The following is a 19,655-nucleotide window of genomic DNA, read 5'->3' as shown; positions in this document are numbered from 1 at the left end:
AAACAGATGCATGGATGGATGCATGAACGGACGCAGGGGCAGATGCATGAAAGAACGCAGGGACGGGCGCACAAACAGACGCATAGACGGTCACACAGACGGACGCATGGACGGACGAATGCTTCGCCCCACTCTCCATCATTCACTCCGTGGATATGCTGCCATTTTTTCTTTTCTTTTTTTCTTCGAATGCGCTGCTTTTTCAGTGTGAACGCGCGCGCACGCTTGTACAAGTGATGGCCTCCCGCGGCAATCTCTTTAATGAGAGAGCGCGCCCAGTTCAAATCAGCCAATAGCTGATAGATGGGTCGTTGACGGGAGATTTTTGTGCATATAACATGATTTTTCAAGAGAAGAGAAAGCAATTACTAGCTGGAGTTGATAATCTATTGTGAATTCCAGGCCGCGTGCTGTGCTTATAATATTTGGCTTGCGTGTTGTCGGCCGATCCACAGCGTTTTCTGACCATGCTAAAACAGCATTGAAGGGCCCCTTTAAGTCTTTTCGCGTATTAAATGACGCTTGTTTCCTCATGAGTGAATTCAACCACGTTCACAATGAACTCAAGCTATTCCACTGAAACGTGGTACTGCAATGTCGAACCAATCATCCTGGCTAGTTATGTGAAGCACGTTGCTTACGCGGTTCTCGCGTCGCATGCCGGTTCGCTTGCATTCCAATGTATGCGCGTATTTGCGCATTCTTCACAAAAGTTTTACTCGGGTTCATGCTCAGGTGGGGGGGTGTGTAGCCTGTTCATTTAACACAACGAAGAATTTTGTGAGCAGCGCGCGCAAGCGAACTCTCGTGACGCGGCAGCGGCGGTGAACTTGCGAACAGCATGACGCACTTGTACTGCCGTCCCTCCGTGGAGCAGCTATCTGCTGGTGGCTGTGATAAGGTTGCGGGGGGGGGGATTAGTTGAAATGACGAGTTCATCGCCTCTAGGAACCTCTTCATTGCTCTTTTTTTTTTATTATCTGCTAAGGCACTGCAGCAACTGCGCGGGAGTCGTTATCGCTAATAGACTGGTCTCCACTGTTACCGAAAGATAGCAAACCTTTTGCGGCTTATTGTGGGGTCGGAGAGTTCAGCGTCACGGTGAACTTTTATGCTACAAAAGTAATCTCTTCTAGCATTTATGGCCTCTTGCGTTCAAAGGCATTGCTGGTAATCGTCGGCGGTTGTAGATCTCCAGAACGGTGTCAGAAAATTTTGGTCTGAAATCTGCGTGTGGTGCTTGCCACGGTCCAAGATATCTTTGGCGCAAGTTAACGGCAGTGGGGCACATGCGAGCGCGCGTCTTTCACATGCTTTAGAATGCCTGCTTTAACATTTTTTTCACTTCCTATGCACCGTATTTTTACAGTACTGTATTGGAAGTGGTCGTTCTAAAAGCAGGAAGCTTTGAAAAATGTTCGTTGTCTGTGGACTCATTTTATAAGGGCAGCATAGAAATATCCTAAGTGCACTGAAATATGATCGTTATAACTGAGATCAGAATATGTGGAATCGTTACAAGTTGCGGAACAGTAGTTCAACCCACATATAACTACAATTATGTTTATAAAATTGGATAGCTAGCACTGCAACCAGAATCGTCGCTTCAAGAACAGTAGGGTCTGTTGGAAAAGTAGTTCCAAGGCCTGGCCTAGCTCTGTGGTAGAAATCATTTGATTTCCGTGCCGAATGCTGGCGTTTGTTTGATTCCTGCTGGGACCCTGACACTTATTTATTATTTGCTTTCGTGGTGTCGACGATGCCGATGTCAGTGTTTTTTTAACTGTCAATCAACAGTGGCGCATACTCGCATGCCAGTCGCACATATCCGCCCTCTGGTATCTGTCACATACCAGCAGCACAGGGTTTTGTCCTGCAGGAATTACTGTGCGCCACTTAATCATTTCTGAATATTTCGTTTCATTGGTGTTGCATGGAGGGTGCTTCGGTAAAAGCATCTTAGCATCCTTTTTCTTAGAATCGTCTTAAAAAGGTCACTTTTTTTTGTAAGTTTATGTGACCTGTAGGTTCTGCTGCGCTGCATGCATTTGGTTCGAGTATGTGGCCATAAACGTGTTGTCTCAGTAAACACGCTCCAGTCTTTCAGAATGTAATTGATCAGTTCTTCTGTTCCAGACCAAGAACAACAAGCCCATGAGGACAGGACAGCTGTTCTCCCAAGACTGCAACCAGGCCTTCACCATGCTTTACAACACTCGTTTCGATACGATCCGTGCAGTGGCCAGTAAACGCACACCCACCCTCAAGCCCAGCTTTACCGCCAATCCGCTGGTAAAAAACCCCAAGCATGCGGCCGTGTTGGCTGACAATGGCATTGCCTATGATCAGCCCCCAACTCCTGGCAGACTGGCGGCACTGCGGGCAGAACGCATTGCCAAGGAGAAGCAGAAGAGCCAACTGGCTGCCGCTGCCGTGAGTACAGTTGCGGTTGTCGGGATGAGTTGACAGTCGTTAGTCTTTCCGCTGCAAAGTGCACGGTCAACCACATTACATGTATCATTTTTGTTGATGCTTTGATTCAAGTAACTAAATTAACAGAAATATTGCAACAGTCGATTAGGCTTCGATTGATGGGAGTGACGTGCTATCGGCAGATGATAGCACTGCTTTTCATTTTGCCTAAAGCTATTCGAATTATTTTCTTCTGAACCAAAAACCAAAGTAATTAGCTGAGCTTTAGGTTGGGTCAAGACATGCTCTCGGAACGCTGTTTCTCGTTTGGGTTCAGTTCCAGCCAAAATTTGGTTTGGTTTCAGTTGGTTTAGGTTTAACAGTTATGAGTCACTCAAATGAAGAAATAAGGAGCTACAGATAGAAGTTAATGAGAGAAGGGGGAACGAGGTGCTAATTTTGTTTTGTTAGCCTCAACATTAATGAGGACGAACAGACAAGCTAAGGAAAGTATAGGGGATGTTACTTGTAGTAATTTCAATAAAATGTGAAGTAAATAAAGTGGACGAAAAGATTACTTGTCGCTGGCAAGAACTGAACTTGGTACTTTCGGATAATGTGTTCAAAGGTTTACCGATTGCACTGTGATGTGGTTTGCCCTCCCATCAGCAGATTTACACATAAGTCGGCAAACTCACTCATGATTCGACTCACTCAAATTCTTTCAAACTCAGATTGAGCCTTGAGTCTGAGCGAGTCTGGATGAGTGATACCCTATGCACAGTAATCTATGCCGACCTTGATTCTAAGCCGAGCCCCCAAAGTCTGAAGCCCGGGGAAAAAAAAAAAAAACCCCTCGAACGTAGGTCGAACGAGACAGGGAAGACAGTGTTCACAAAGAGAAAACATTATTGAACTAGAAGATGAACCAGTTGGTTCATGATGCGAATTACTTGAGTAACATATGCAGCTACTAGTAATGTTGTGTGTGTTTCTTGATCGTCGTTTTTTTTATGCTGCTTCTAGTCATGAGCATCATAAAGAACGCACACTCATTTCGAGTCGTCATCACTGCTTCCCTGGTCAGTGACTTCTTTGTCGCTGTTCTCAAACAGCGTGCAATCCTCGGTGCCATCAAACGCATTGGATATGCTGTACTTCTCAAAGGAGCACACAATCAAAGTTCCCGGGTTGTCGTCCCAAGCTGCAGCCTCTTCAGCGACGCACATTTTTTTTCGTACACTCCCAAGTCCCGCTTGGTTTGAATGTTGGACAACGAGTCCCAGGCTAGGAACACTTTCTTTTTATAAGCGGCAGTATAATGACACCACTTGCTTGGCGCCATTGAGCTACGTCACACACAGACCACTCGAAGCGTGACTCGAAATGCCATACGGCTCTCCTCAACAATTGCCACAAAGATCGAAATGGTGGCCTAACGTGTTTACCTAAAGCTAGGGGGTGGCTTGGCTATGAACGGCTATAAAACCATCTAGGTAGCGCTAGTTGTGCACCACTTTTTTTTCAATTAAAAATGGTGCATTTTTCAAAATCCTTGAATCTAAGCTGACCCTGGAGCTTGATGCAAATAAATTGGAAAAAAAATACTATCGGCCTAAATTTGAAGAAATACAGTATTTTGACAGCTTTAACTCCAAGTGAATGTTGTTAATAAAAATTTTCGTGAGTGTTAGTCTGAGTGAGTCCGGCTTGAAAAAAGTTTGGCGATTCCGAGTGAGTTCAAAGCGCAAGATATGTTTGTTGAGTCAGTCTGAGTGAGCTTTACTTGTTTTTGCCAACTTATGGATATACCTGATAAAGTGGGTTGTAGGACGGCTGCTGCTGTATGTACCTAATTTAGTAGAGGATCGAATGTGTTGTTCAAAGGTTGCAGATTTGATCCCTGCCAGTGACAAGTTGTCTTTTTGTCTTTAATTTCTTCACATTTGTATCGTAATTGCTACAGATAACATTCCCTGTACTTTCCCTGGCCTGATAGTTTGTTAGTCTTCATCAGAATGAAAGTCGTATAAAGTCGTATTACCCGTAACACACAATTAGATTTGCGTGTACAGGTGGCAGCAGAGGCCCAGCGTCAGCAGCAGGCGCAGCAGCACCAGCAGGGGCAACCACAGGTGGCAGGGCAGCCAGCGCAGCAAGCGAGCGTGCAAACACTGCAACAGCCGACGGCTGTGGCAGCTACTGCGCAGGCAGTGACTGGCGGACAGGGTGCGGCCGCAGTGGTGGCCGCCGCAGCGAATTCCGTGACTTCTGGGGTCGTGGCAGCTGCGAACCAGGCAACTGCAGCCGCACTGCTCATCCAACAACAACAGCAGCAGCAACAGCAGCAGCAGCAACAGCAACAGCAGCAGCAGCAACAGCAACAGCAACAGCAACAGCAGCAGCAGCAGCAGCAACAGCAACAGCAGCAGCAGCAGCAGCAGCAACAACACCACCACCAACAACAACAGCAGCAGCAGCAGGTGGCTGCCACCCAGGCTGTGCTTGCCACTCTTGGCCAGGCGCAGCAGCTGCAGCCAGTCGCAGCCCAGCTGTCCAAGGCAAGTGTCCCACATCTCCCCTCTTTGGGAACTGTTGGCAAATGTGCTTTAGTGTTGAAAATTATAACTAATGCTGGCTAGCGTGTTGCTAATGGGGGGGATCTGTTGTTGTGTCTGCAGTATTGCCGTCATCCATTGTCGGTCTAATTTAATTTTGTTGTAATGCTTGTAGGGCTAGTCTGTGTGTAGGTTCAACCAGATACATTTTAACTGTGCAAAGATGATGGCATAAACTGGAATACAGTTGACACCCGCAATAACGAAATCGGTGGGGAAAGCACGAAATTTCGCTCTTGCGGGAATTTCGTTGACGCGAGAATGCGGCAGAAAAGACATGGAACACATGTTATTTCCAAAAGTCAGTAAGTTTACTTTGGCGGGCCTTACCATGCAGCGATTTCATGCCTTTCTACTCGCACTGTGAGAAATGGTAAATGGCCACGTCGTCATCTTGCTCGCCGAAAAACGAGCGAATTGTGTTGAAGGCATTCAGCACATCTTGCGGGCTTGTTGTTTTCTCTGGCTGCTCCGGTCGTTGCTCATCGGGATCGGCCGCCTCACTGACTGACGATGGCTTCATCAGTCACTTCCTTGTGCATGACGACACCTTCACACAAATTTCGTCTCATGCACTGGTCAGTGATGGCGGCACTGCACTGTTACCAGTACCGTCATCAAGTGCGCCCACAGGTGAACCTTCTTCCGGCTCCACTGGATCAGTGCAGGATGCCTGCGGAGTGAAAAAGGCCGACGTGCGTGAAGCAACTCGTTGTCCCGGCTGGACTCGTCGCAAACCATGCGGCGGCGATCATCTCTAGCGCCATGAACATGTCCACGTCAGTGGGGCGCTTCTACTCTATATTTAGCAGCAAACGCTGAATCAGCCTCTCCCTGTAAGCGCACTTCACACTGAGAATAACACCCTGATTGAGGGGCTGCAGCGTCGAAGTGCAGTTTGATGGAAAGAACACCAGCCACACGTTTCTGAGCTGCACGTCCACGTGATGGGCGCTACAGTTGTCGAGAAGAAGGCAGACCGACCTGTTTGCCTTCCGCATGTCGGCATCAAAGGACTGGAGCCAGCTGCTATAAATAGCCCGCGTCAACCATGACTTCAAGTTCGCGGTGTAGCTTACTGGCAGCCTGTGATTCCCCTTGAAACAGCGGGGCTTCTTGCTCCTGCCAATAATGAGCAGTGGCCGATTACCTGTGCCATTCATGTTGGCGCACAATAAAATCGTCACGTGCCGCTTGCTATGCTTGCCATTGTGACACTTCTGACCTTTAAAGTCCAAGGTCTTGGATAGCAGCATTTCATAAAACAGTGCCATTTCATCGGCATTATAGATGTCTGAGGGCTTGTACTGGCCGAGCAGTTCTTTGTTGCTCTGCAGCCACGACAACCTTGTCACCGAGTCGACGGCTGCTGCCTCCCCAGAGATGACATTGGCCACGATGTCGTGGCTAGCTTTGAAACGGCTCAGCCAGCCGGGACTCGCCCTAAAGTTGTCGTGGCCGTGCATACAAGCGAAGTCCAGCGCCTTCTGTTGCAGGATCCTGCCAGATAAAGGCACCTTGTTGGCACGCTGCTCACAAAACCACGCGAACACCGCCTTGTCCACGTCCGGGAATGCTGTAGCCATCACGGTTTTGTTTCTTGCACTCGTGCCGTTTTCAAGTGCACCAAGAGTGTAGGCCGTGTTCTTGAGAATCATGGACAACGATCTGCAAGCAATGCCGGATTCTTCGGCGATGTCCTTTTTTTTTTCCCTTTTCCACCTCGCTGATGCTTGCAGCGTGATGAACTTCCGCTTTTTCGTTGGTGGCGGCATCTTCGCAGACAGCAAAATCGGATGAAGCAATCGCAACACACGGTTCACGTTGCACCAAGCGGCCAAGCAAGCTCTCCACAAATGGCTCCACACACGCCAACATGTGTGCGCAAAGCTGACAAAGCAAAGCACAGAGCCAAGACAACGAACGAAATTCCATGAGGAATGTGTATTTGGCTACGTACGTGTCTGCGATAATGAGCAGGTGTTTCAGCAAGCATCATCATCATCAATGTTGCAAGCTTTACGTTTTTTTGTTTTGTAAACAATGATGGCGGCTGCTTCTCAAGTGCACTTAGCAATATTTTTGCACAGTTTTAAGTGTAGCATGAATGTATTTCAGCGGTTTTCGAATGTAAATGTGTCGAGTGTAGATTAATTGCGCACTCATGTTTCAAATATTTCGTTAATGAGGGACTGCGATATGAATATCTTTCATAGTCGCGAGTTACGCATCGACTCCTATGGGCGTTCGCTGATGCTCCGAAAATATTTCATTGCGGTGAGAATTTTGTTTGCTCGGGATTTCGTTATCGCCGGTTTTGACTGTACGTCTGTAAACACACCTATGTGCGTCTGTGTTCCTGGTTATTTCTTGTCTTCTTTGGGCAGTTAAACAATATCTTGCTGGTTTTGTTGCCTGCCAAGGGTTTATAGCTGCAATAACTCATTTTGAACATGGAATTGAGCCTCAAATATTGTTTAAAATATGATTCGACAGAGGTGGTCGCTAGATGGAGTGTCTACTGCTGTTTACGTAGTGAGAAGGGCTTGACATAATTTTTAATAGTTCGAATAGTTTGTATCACACAAATAAAAATCAGCATTTTCTGTCATGACCCAACTAACTTGCACAATATATTTACGAATTGGAACTAAGCCTGTGCGAGTGTAATGTTTTTAGTTTGAAGTGAAGTGGCAACAAATTAAAATAGGGACAATATATATTTATTTTATTTAGCATTACTGCCGATCCCGCAAGGAGGCCATTGCAGGGAGAGCATACATGATACAAGTGCATACACAATACAAGGGTACACATAATACAGAAAGACAGGAAATAACAAACAATAATTATGTTCACAGAAACTGCACAGCATGTACATTCGCTTCTATCATCTATTAGAACACAAGTAAAAATGAGGCGTTAGTAGCAGTAGCACTCAATCGGCCCCACTCTCTTATGGTTTGTGAGAAATATGAATATTTAAAGCAATTAGAGTTAGTGTATTCATTAAGTGTTTGCGAGTGCCTGTAACATGTCAGTCTTGAACTACTGAAAGAGATTATTAGTTTTGACCTGTTGATGTTCATGTCTCCATGAATTCATTGAAAGAAAAATTTGAATCTTGCTATTTTTGCCCGACGTTGTAATGTTAGTAGACCAGCTTTATTTAGTAACTCCGTAGCGGAATCCGTTAAATCGTATTTATTATTAGTAGCATTAGGACCCAAGTTATAAGCTGTAAAATGTCAAGCTTTAAAATTTGTTATGGTTAGCACGTATAAGCCCTCTTAACATGCTTGCAAACTTTGAATAATCAATGTACAGGTAATATGTACACTTCAACCTTGACGTATAGCTTCACTGCAATGTCAACATTTTTTTTTTTTGAAAGGTGGTTTCACGGCATAACAGCTTCCTGCTGCAGTGAAACCATTTTTTTTTTTTTGGGGTGTTACGTGTGGTCCAATATACAGTAAAACCTCGTTAATTTAAACTCGGTCATTTCGAAATTCCGCTTAATTCGAGGGATTTCCGTGGTCTCGTATTTTGCAAGGGATAATTTGAAGCAGCGGCCGGCACCAGCCCAGTTAATTTGAAAACTTTGGGTGTCATGTAACGGTTCCAGATCCCGATTTCGCCGCAAATCCGTGGAAACGATGGCCCTTAATAGCCACAAGGCAATGTAACATATCGATACTAATAAGTGGCAGCTGAAGCATCTCAGCCTCGCTACTTTTAGCGCAAAAAAAAGAAAAAAAAGAGAAACGGCCGCTTTGTCAATCATAACATGCGCTTGCGGAAAACGAGACGTGCTTCACTGCAATACAGCGATGACACGTAGGCAGTTTGTTGCATGTTTCTCGCAACGTAAGCGGGTCATGGTTTACCTATTCTTTCTGGTGGTGTAAAAAAATTAATAAGGGACAGTTTTGCGGAAACCGCGATGTATACGAACCTCCGATTGCCGGTTGCTTTAGCAAATCGCATCTCGGCATTGCTGGCAAAGTTCTTGCCAGCAACATTCAAAAGTTTCAAATATTTTTTCCAGCCAAAACACATCACGAGCTTCGTCATACTGACCATTATTAAATTCCTAGGTAGAACACTAATAATGTGCGAAAAGTCGCATCATGACGTGCTGATGCAGCGAAGAGCAAGCGACATGCTGCCCGCGTGTCACTACTGTGTTTCAGTGAAGATGTATTCTTTTCTGCAGGCGCATGTTTCAGGCGATCACGACAGCGTTTTTTTTTTTTTTCCTGGTGGCCGTAGCGGAGCCCACTGTTCCTCTATGTTCGCGGTAAAATTGAGAACAGGTATTGCTGGAAAACATAGCCCTTGAAGTCGCAAGCTAGCTGGCACAGCAAACGACGAGCACTAGTTACTTTGAATAGTTCCAAGTTCCTTGCATTCCACTTTTTGTACGTTCTGTTAATTCGAAAACCTGCTTAATTTGAAAATTTCTTGTGGCCCCAGTGACTTTGAAATAATGAGGTTTCACTGTATGTCTATTTGTTTATTTATAATTAATTAAACTAGTGTCGATGTGCACCAAAATACTCTGATATTCATTTGAATACTAGAAATGCGCAAATATTTTTTCATTAGCAGCTAAGTAGATACTGTAATATTAACTGCATATAAAAAAATTAATATGCAGTGCTTATACATACTAGTATATATACTCTATTGTAAAGTGAGCATGACTGTAATGCGAGAAGTGACTTCCAGGAAGGAAGAAATGAAACTAAAATGAAGGAAATATGTGCATTATTGCACTCTTTTAGACGACTCGAATTTAGGTATTTGATTGTAATGAGAGGGTTGAAATCAGGTAGCAAAACTCTAGATAAAAATGCGCGTTGCATTCGAGTAAATGCGGTGTTCCCTCTTGCTCTGTTTCAGAATGTCACCACTGTGGCATTGGCCAAATCCGGCGGAATTCTGGTCAGCACCGCTGTCACAGCCACGACGGCTGCCTCAGGAGGTGTCGTCAGTGCTGCGCCAACGTTTGCGCTCACCAAGGTTCCAGTAAGTTGACTTTCCTGAAATAGTGGGGGCGGGGGAATGGGTAGTCACCTTGTGAGGCTCATGCAAGGTCACAACTGGCCAGAGTACCATGGCCTTGTCAGAATCGGAGGCACATTCTGTCCAGTTGCAACGATTGAAATACCAGTGGAAGGAGCTGATCTCAATTAAAGGGACACTAAAGGCATATCAAGTCGAACTTGCTTGGTGAAATAGCTGTCCACAAACCTCATAGCGTTGCTTTTGTGCCAAGGAAAGGCTAATTTTGAAATTAAATCTTGTTTCAGTGGCCTGCATCTCATTAGCGCACTTCAAATTATCCGCCTCAAATTGGACACTTTCACAACAATGAAGTGCATAGCGTTGCCCGGCTTTATTGCGTGGCTGTCTACACTAGTAGCAGTAAAGCGAAAGTAGCGAGAGCCACAGCAGCAACAACGGCCATTGAACAATTTTCTGCCATGGCCTCCGAGATCACAGGCTTGCTTGGTTTTGAACTGGGCCTCGCTGATAGCACGACCTGTCCAGTTTAACCAGGCAAGAATTCGTGACCACCCAACCAGGCCACCCGTTCGGGAGAAATTTTACTAATTTGACAAATTGCACATGGGCATGGCAAGCTGGAAGGTGCTGTGACAATGCTCTTTTTTCAAAACCAGGTCACGGCAGTGGCCACTCTGAGTACAGCCGCTCTACGACCGCAGCGACCGCAGCCACCAGTCGTCACAGCCACCACCACCATGACGGTGCAGGAAATGGTGGCCGTGGCTACGGGCCAAGTTCGTGGGCTGCCGGTGAGCAGTGCCATCACAACTGCGGGTGGCAGCACTCCCGCCGTGGTCTCAGTCACCAACCTCGGCTCTGCCCAGTTGCAGCCCGTTCCGCAGAGGATCTCCACTGTAACGGCCGGTAAACAACTGTTCTAGCTCATGTTCTGCATGTCCGACTTTATCATAGGGCTATTTTTTACTGTTGCCGACAAATAATTCGAACGCTAATAATTGAAACGTGCAAAATTGTTAAGACAGTTCTGCAGGACTGTCTCGCAACTCTCGGGCAAGATGTGCAGTGAAACCTCGTTAATTCGAACTCGGTCATTTTGAAATCCCACTTAATTCGAAGTATTTTCGCAGTCCTGTATCTTGCAATGTACTTTTGAGTGGATAACTTGAAGCGTCGGTCAGCACAAGTTCGGTTAATTCAAAAACTTTGGGTTGGGTGTAGTGTGCTAATTCCCAATACCGATTTCGCCGCAGATACGCGGAAATGACGGCTTTTAAGAGCCACTAGGCAATGTTTTTTAGCAATACCTATGAGTGGTAAGGTGAAGCACCCCTGCCTCGCTATTTCCGGCACGAAAAATAAAATTTTATGCAAAAAAAAAAAATGGTCTCGGGATCAACTAAAATGTGCGCCTGTGGAAGACAAGTTGTGCTTCACTGCAATACAGCAGTGACGTGCGGGCAGCATGTTTATGCTTCTCGCGACGTCAGCGTGTCACGATTTATCCATTCTTTCGGGGAATTTAAAGAAATAATGAAGGACAGTCTGGTTGAATTCCCGATGTGTGTGAACCTGCGAGTGCCGATTGCTCTAGCGATTCGCGAACTTGCACGGCTGGCACAGTTCTTGCCTGAAACGCCTACTTCGAAAACTTGGGTCGAAAGCTTCAATGGTGATGCTTTCCAAGCAAAACACATGAAGAATTTCGTCACACTGTCTATTATTAAATTCTGTGTTTTACGAAAAAGAATAGGTGGTGAATGGTCGCATCATGACATGTTGACCAAAACGACGACACAGAGACAAGAAGGAGACGAAGGACACGAGTGATAACTTTTAACCGAGTTTATTGCGCAGAGTGCAAAAAGGTATTGGGAAGACAGTAACCATGTGACAAAAACCATATGGCACAAAGAGCAAAGCACGAGTAAGAGGGGAAAAAAACAAAACAAAAGAACAGAAAAAGGCAAAGAAAAGTCTATAAGGAAATAAAACAGAAAAGTAAAAGTAATATAACCACTAGCGTGCACCAAAACCTTCGAGGAACCTTAGTTCCTTCTGGGACAAAGACACGGAGGGCTTGCTAATGCATGACACCTGTGCGTGCCATCTGCGCGGCCTCGACGATGACTCGGGTGCGCTCATCCTTGTGCTTGTACAGCGTCGCTGTGTCCTTGGAAAAAAACACACAGCTGCACTCAGTGCAGTGCTGAGCAAGAAAACCATCTTTCCCGTTTCTAACATTGTTAGCGTGTTCTCTCAGTCGATCGTTCAGACACCTTCCGGTCGTTCCGACATAACAAGCACCGCATGAAAGGCGGGTCTTATAGAAAACTTCCCGGGGGCATGCCGCATACCTGTTTCTATGCTGAACTCTGCATTCCATTGATGACTGCGTTTTCAGGGGGTTTGTAGATTTGGTGAGGCTGATTAATTTGAACGGTGCAGAGAACAGGACACGAACTCTAACACGTTTTCCGATTTTCTTGAGCCTGTGTGCGATCTGGTGTTTGTATGGAATCATGGCTATCCTTTCATGCTCTGTATCCGTGTTGCTCGGATACTGTCGCTGCCTCTGCTCTGCCTTATTAACCCGCAGAAGAGTCTCAGCAGCGGAAAGGATAAACGCCTCCGAGAAACCCAAAGCCTTAAGCCGGGAAACTTGAGCTTTGAAGCTCGGAGAGATGTTGTGGACGCACGACATATTTAAGGCATTCTCAAGAGAGGTTCGTGCTATGCCTCGCTTAACTGTCTTAAACGAACCTGTGCACGAACCTGTCTTGAGAATGCCTTAAATAGGTCGTGCGTCTACAATAAAGGCCATGATAGCGTGGTAGTAGCTTCTCTGATAAGCCGACTTGGCGGTTTGGTGTCGAGAGAAGTGGCAGAGACCCCGGCGAGAAGTGCATGCTTTGGTGGCAACTGTCGTAATGGTCTTTTTGGTGCTCTTGCGACAAGTGCAGCCGATCATGAGCAAGCTGACGGGCTGCATGGGCTCGAGAAATGACATCGCTGGCGTACTCAGTAGACAAGGGGGCAGCCGAAGGAAGGAGCGTGTCAATAGGTAACGCTGGGTGTCGGCCAAATAGCAAATAAAACGGAGAATAACTAGCTGTGTCGTGCCGTGAAGAGTTGTACGCAAAGGTGACAAAGGGGAGTGTCTTGTCCCTGTCACGGTGATCTGGTGAAACATACATAGACAGCATCTGCGTCAGTGTTCGGTTCAGAGGCTCAGTCAATCCATTTGTCTGTGGATGATAAGCGGTGGTAAGCTTGTGCTCAGTTACCTTTTACTGTTGATGACCTGTCAGCAAGAACTATATCATTGCTAATATTTGTTGCTGCTAGCGTTTCTCTTGACACCACTAGTACACGTGTTGTCGTGTGTTAGGTTCGTCACATAGCAAGGCGTGTGACGCGAGGAAGATGGAGGCAGTGAGGAAAACAAACGGGAGTTATATTGGATGAACAAAAAAAAAAACTATTGCGCGTACAGTACTGTAAGTCGTACACGCGCGTGGTTCACACACAAAAGAAAAGAGTAACCAGTCTCACAGTCTGTGCCGTAGCCCGATGCCTTGAAGTGGGACCCGTTGCGTGCTCGGATGCAGTCGTCGCTTGGGTGCCAGGTCAGCATACCACTGTCTATATCACCAGGTCTAGGCGTAGCCACACACTGCCAGCGACGTCGGCTCGGTAGACGTGGTCAGCAGCTCCGGTCTTTCGAGGGCGCTCGCCGTACCGGAGATGTCCACAGGACCACTCACCGAGAACTCGTACTGGCCACGCCGCCACGCCGTGCCCCGAGGACGTCAATGGCTCGAGGACAGAAACCCGGCCTTTCGAACCTCGCGCGTAGTTGCGGGTTCGCCCTAGGCTCCCTTGCGTCGTCTTGCCGGCGTCCGAACGGCTTCGTTCTCCGCGAGCGTCTCCTCTTCTTTTTTTTAATGGGCGCGCTGCAATGCCCCTTCATTCTTCTCATCTTCTAAATGATGTGGTGCTGTCGTCTGCTAGGCCCGAATTTTTAAGGTACTACATCACATCACCCCCCACTTAAAAAAGTTACTACATCACACGTGTGTTTCCCTTCCTAATTTTTGCCAGTGTTGTGCTCGGGCAGTTACAGCCAGGTGTGCATTATTTGTTTAGACACTATGATGGTTGCAAGGTCTTGGTCATTGCTTTTCTTGTTCTGTGCAGTGAGCCAGGTGGCGGCAGCTCAAGGGGTGACCAGCGTTCAACCGGCCCGCAGTCTCACTGCCTCTCAGCTGCAGGCCATGCGCCAAGGCAATTTCCTGCGCCAACAACAGCAGCAGCAGCAGAGGATGCAGGTAATCCTTTGTGCTGCCCCGTCTGGATCAAGTCTGTTTTATGTGCCTGCTTGCTTTTCACTGGCCCTGGTCTTTATTTATTTATTTTCTTTTGTCTAACTCGTCAAAAAAATGTAAAACTGCTGTTCGAATGACACAGTTGTTAGGGAATTTAAAAACAAGCTTATCTTCAGTGCATTGAACTGTAGCTGAAAGTATTTCTCAATTCTGTAAGATGTTGGGTTGACTTCTAGGTGTGTGTCAAGCACTTGCCTACCAGCTACTGTGAATGCCACGTTTCCTGCCTTTGACTGGATAGCTCAAGAAACTGAAGTGACGAAAATTAATTTGTAATTATACACTATAGTGTGCCTCGTAATCACATATTGGTATTGATGGGCAAAACTTGAGGGAAGAGGTCGGGACCAGAAGTGAAATTTCTAGATTTCTGTAGTAGAGCAATGAAATTTGGCATGCTTGTTGGGAAGTGCACAGAATGACTGTTTACTGAGTATTATTAAAGGGTTAATGAATGCAAAAGATTAAAGAGTTAATGAAAGCAAAAGATTAGTGAAAAATTTTTAAACTTGTGTGCCAGTGAGGCAAGTGTAAAGTTGGATGGACCGAGCAGACAGAAATGTTTTTGCTGGCGTGGGACCTCCTGCGATGCGTGCGTACTGCATGGGTGTCGCCACGTGCGTCACAGGAGCAGCAGCTCAAGCAACAGCAGCTGAAGCGCCTCCAACAGCAGCAGCAGCAGCTGGCCGCGGCCGGGGGCACCGCTCAGGCCACTGTAGCAGTGCCCGTCAGCCTCGCAGCGGGTGCGGCTAAAGTCGCGGTTCAGCAGGCGCGCCCCCTGTCACAGCAACAGCAGCAGCAGCAGCAGCAACAGGCCACTACAGCACAACAACAGCAAGCTCAACAACAACAACAGGCGGTGGTGGCAGCTGTGGCAGCCGTAAAGGCGGCCACGCCTCTGGGCACCACGAAGCAGCAGACGGCCATAACGCGCAACCTCACGGAGGCTGAGATGGCTCAGCTGCTCAAGCGTCGGGAGCTCCAGCAGAAGCAGGTGCGTGCACAACGGGTGAGCTGCAGTGCAAGGGGCAGGGTCAACGGTAGAGGGCTTGCGTATTTCTATCTACGTATTCAAATAACCAAAAGACTCGCTAGGGCCATTACGCAGGTGTTAGAACATACAACAGGACATGGCTTTCATGGATGAAGAAACATTGCTGGTGGTAATACTGCAGCAATATTGTACGAGTTGTGAAGCTTCATAACAAAGTGAATATTATTACAAGAGGGCTCAGTCAATAAAGAAACTGCCTGGAAAGGCAGTGGCATTGCAGTTTGGAGCCATTCCGCTGTAATATTGTCTAATCTAGGGAAATTCATACTGCCATGAAGCCACATTTCATGGCTAAGTTTTGTTATATTACCAGTACCTCAATTCTTTTCCTAGATGCATCTTACTTTTATAATAATCCTGCTGCTGTTTATTGTGACAACGTTGTCTTGGCTTCCTGAACATGCATTGTGAAGTACAATTTCATTGTTGTTCACCTTGTGTGACTGTAAGAACTCGTGGCTTCTCCAGAGTTGTTTCATTTTCTTTTTAAATTTTTTGTCGGCCTTTTTGTTCTGTAGCAGATGGCAGCGGCCCACCTCCTGGCACAGGCGCAGCTTCAACAGCAGCAAGCGCAGCAACAGCAGCAGGCAGGCCAACAGACACAGCAGGTGGTGGCAGTCTCCCAACAACAGCAGCAGTCCTTGGCCGGTGCGGTGCAGACGCCCGTTGCCACACTGGTCAAAACGGTTTCGGCACCATCGGCGCTCGGGCCCAGCCAGACTGCCGTCACGATCCCCGTCTCAGCAGTCACCATGGCGGGCGTCAACATCAACGTTAGCCTTGCACAGGTGGGTGACCAGGTTCACTGCCCCAAGGGCTGTTAGCCAGAATTCCTGCGGCAAATAGGGCAGTATGAACAAAAATGAACAAGTGAAAGCAAGATCGACATGACCAAGTTAGGTGTGAAGACATAGCATACCGGGTTTACTAGTGTAGTGAACCTACGTTTTTTTGAGAAAAGTTGACGTAAATTACAATAGATTCTCAGTTAACGGAAATCTGTTATTCGAAACTATTGCCTCTGCAATGCTTGGTTTCGGGCTTCTATTCTGCACCCATGTTCATCTCTCAGTAAACGGAACTCCTGTTAAATGGAACATATTTTCCTCGTCCCTCCAGGTTCCATTTACTGAGAGTCTACTGTAGGTTTAAAACCAGCCATCTTGCTAACGTAGCGGTCGATCGTTAACCAAAACGTAGCGTCGGATGGTGGTGCAGTTGCGGTCTGTCTTTTTTTTTTCTTTGTTTGTTACGCTGGAAAAAAAAAAGTCAAGGAAATTAACAACGAAAATTTCGCACGATGGCATTACAAAACTTGCTCTCGAACTGCTGCTGGCCTTCAATTCAGTAGCGAGACTACGGAGCCTTTATCCAAGAACTTCGCTCTTCACAAAGGGAAACTGTCCTTGTTTTGGCTCGCCAAATGTGTGATGTACCTTTTTTATCACTCAAAGCTGTAAATGCGCTATCCGCACAGTTGTGCTGCACGTGCAGGGACATACGCTGCCGAGACTCCTGCAGCACGAAAGCGTAGCGCGATAGAGCGTCGCCGATACGCTCTTTCCTCTTCCACTTGCGTGCAGCAGGTGTCATAACTTGTGCAGCGAGGCTGTGCGGATAGCGCGTATACAGTGAACTCCCGTTAAGACGAAATCGTTTAAGACGAATTTTCGCTTATGCCGAACAACGTCGGAACGTTTGTTTGGTTTTCCATAGACGCAATGAAAAAAAAATCCGCTTAAGGCTAACAGCCTTGCACCTGCTCTTCTGTTAAAACGAACACTTTCGCGGAGACCGGGAGACCGAGGCGATTCTACAGAGGAATTATGGCAATCTTGGGGGGGGCATTCCCGCGGCCAGAGGGAAAGAAAATACAAAAGCAGCAATGGCGCAAAACGAATTCGCGCCACGGCGGAGAGAGGGAGGCAGCGACAAAAGAATGGCCTGCGGCATCACACGCACTTCGACCCGCAGAGCGAGCGGCAAAGCAAACAAGAAGAAAATGAGAGAGCGAGAGAGTTTTGAGATCGGCTATCGGCCGCGAAGAAGCAAGCAGGGGAAAAAGTAAAAAAACAAAAGGACGACCGAGACTCCCTATTCGCAAAGAGAGCAGCTCTCATGACCAATGCCATTTCTCAGCGGGAACATGTGAGCTCGCGTCGTACAGCCGCAGCTCTCTCTCCACGTGGATGTTCTCCCTCTCCGACCTCGCCGTCGCTGCCGCCGCCATTGCCGAGGAAACGAGTTCTTTCTCTGCGCCGAGCCTGCGATCGCACGTTTTCTATTCCATGCGCATTGTTTGCTTCGCTTGCCTCGTTGAAAATGGCCAGCAAGCCAGCTGTGCAACGAAAGCCAATCGAGCTTTCAAGGAAAGCAGAAATTTTGTCCGAAGTGAGAGCTGGCAAGCTCACGAATACCGAGATTGCACGCAAGTTCGGGATTGCGAAGAGCACGCTAACGGGCCTCGTGAAGGATAGTGCGCGGGTAACCGCTGCGTTGAGCGATGGAGACTTCGCGCCGAAGCGAAAGAAGATGCGGATGGCTGCGCACAAGGGCTTAGAGGATGTTCTGCTCGCATGGATTCAACGTGCTCGTAGCATGAATCTGCCTGTGAACGGTGTAGTTCTGAAGGCAAAAGCGGAGGAAATTGCCCTACGAATGAACGTGGAGTTTGCCTGCAGCGACGGATGGCTCGATCGCTTCAGAAAAAGACACGGACTTGTGTTCCAATCTATTGCCGGTGAGGCCGCCACCGTTGACGAAGTGACCTGCAACGATTGGACCTGCAACAGACGTCCATTATGGACTGGATCAAGCCGAGCCAGAGCACTTGAACGCAGTTGCCTATCAGGTTACTCCCTCAAATAAATTATTTTTGTGTCTTTTTCCTTCACTGTAAGTGTACTTGATACTTTCTTTTGAACTAAGATATTTGCATGCACCTAGGTATGTAGCCAATTCTTTTTTTGAGGGTGCTTCTGATAAGACGAACATCTGATAAGACGAACAATTCTTCATGGTCCCTTCGAGTTCGTCTTAAAGGGAGTTCACTGTACAGGCCAACGCACACAGATCGACTCTAAAAGTGTCATCCAACGGCTCGGTTCTCATGCTGCAGCGCATGCTCGACGAAATTTAAAGGGCCACTCACCAGGTTTGATAATTTTGAGGTAACAAGTGAAATGCGTAGATGAGGCATTCACGATCACGTCTGCCAAAATTCGCAACTCTACGCGCCGCGGAAATGGGTCAAATTTCAAGATAAATGCTGCTCCCCCTTCCTTGTGCGGGCGCACTCCCAGAGAATGAGGGCATGATGTGCGCGTATGAATGGCTCTACGTACACGGCAAAGCAGTGATGTTGGTCCTTTACATAGACGACTCTGCCCTGATGTTGCCAACAGTGGCACGTGACATGGCGAAAATTATTTAACACGACATGCGTAATTTATGTATTTGTTGCTTGAAGAAATTAATAAATCTTTAAATAAATAATGAGGCACAATAAGGGAATGTGAGCATTTAAAAAAAAACTTTTTTCCCCGTGAATTGCAACGAGATGCGGGGCTAATGTGCTGGCGTTTCGCATGCGTTCGTGTCCCCGCGGTCAGCGAATTGAGCAGACGACAGCCGTGGAACGCTCTTGCGCGTTCGCGCACTCATTCTGCTCATCTACCGTGTCTAAGCCAGCGTTTCCAAACCATCCCGCAGAAACAGGCAGTAGACCTCAAAACAACCCTGTTAAAAGAAAAGCACCGCTCGCTGCATGGGGTTATAGTTATAGTGCAAGAACAGAATGACGACAAAGGGACACTCTTCTTGTCATACCAACTAGCCCAAACTGCCACACGCTGCACGGGGGTTGGGCTTGTTTGGGCACGTCACGCGCACACGACCTCTTGGTCTGATGCAGGAGAGGGTTGGGAAGAGATTTGGCTTGCATGGAGGAGCGGCAAGGATATCAAGCTCGTCTCTTCTTTTCCTCGTTCTGCGCCGTTTCAAAAAAAAAGAAGAAAAAAACACTTTTCTCAGCTTATAATGGACCGATTAGTAAAAAATTTGTGGCAAAATGTTTCTCATCGGACACCCAACAACTTCCATGGTCTAACTAAAATTTTGTATGGGGCCTGGTGAGTGGCCCTCTAAGCT

The 19,655-nt window shown here is 47.1% G+C and overlaps 1 protein-coding gene across 6 annotated transcripts in view; it reads left to right on the top strand.

Annotated features, from left to right (window-relative positions):
- The window catches only part of dom (domino helicase), a 182,152-nt gene that overhangs the window by 153,377 nt on the left and 9,120 nt on the right, over positions 1–19,655 (top strand). For 4 of the 6 annotated variants that reach the window (XM_075889020.1, XM_075889018.1, XM_075889016.1 and 1 more), the window contains exons 32-38: positions 2,137–2,433; positions 4,488–4,973; positions 9,939–10,064; positions 10,721–10,970; positions 14,265–14,395; positions 15,081–15,446; positions 16,025–16,294. In XM_075889020.1, coding sequence (XP_075745135.1) covers positions 2,137–2,433; positions 4,488–4,973; positions 9,939–10,064; positions 10,721–10,970; positions 14,265–14,395; positions 15,081–15,446; positions 16,025–16,294 — 1,926 coding nt within the window. The remainder of the gene's footprint in view (positions 1–2,136; positions 2,434–4,487; positions 4,974–9,938; positions 10,065–10,720; positions 10,971–14,264; positions 14,396–15,080; positions 15,447–16,024; positions 16,295–19,655) is intronic. The other 2 variants (XM_075889019.1, XM_075889017.1) reach the window with 2 other exon arrangements.

This window comes from Rhipicephalus microplus, chromosome 3 (assembly GCF_043290135.1).
Source record: "Rhipicephalus microplus isolate Deutch F79 chromosome 3, USDA_Rmic, whole genome shotgun sequence".
NCBI classification, from domain to species: domain Eukaryota; kingdom Metazoa; phylum Arthropoda; class Arachnida; order Ixodida; family Ixodidae; genus Rhipicephalus; species Rhipicephalus microplus.
This window is presented reverse-complemented; position numbering and strand designations above follow the sequence as displayed.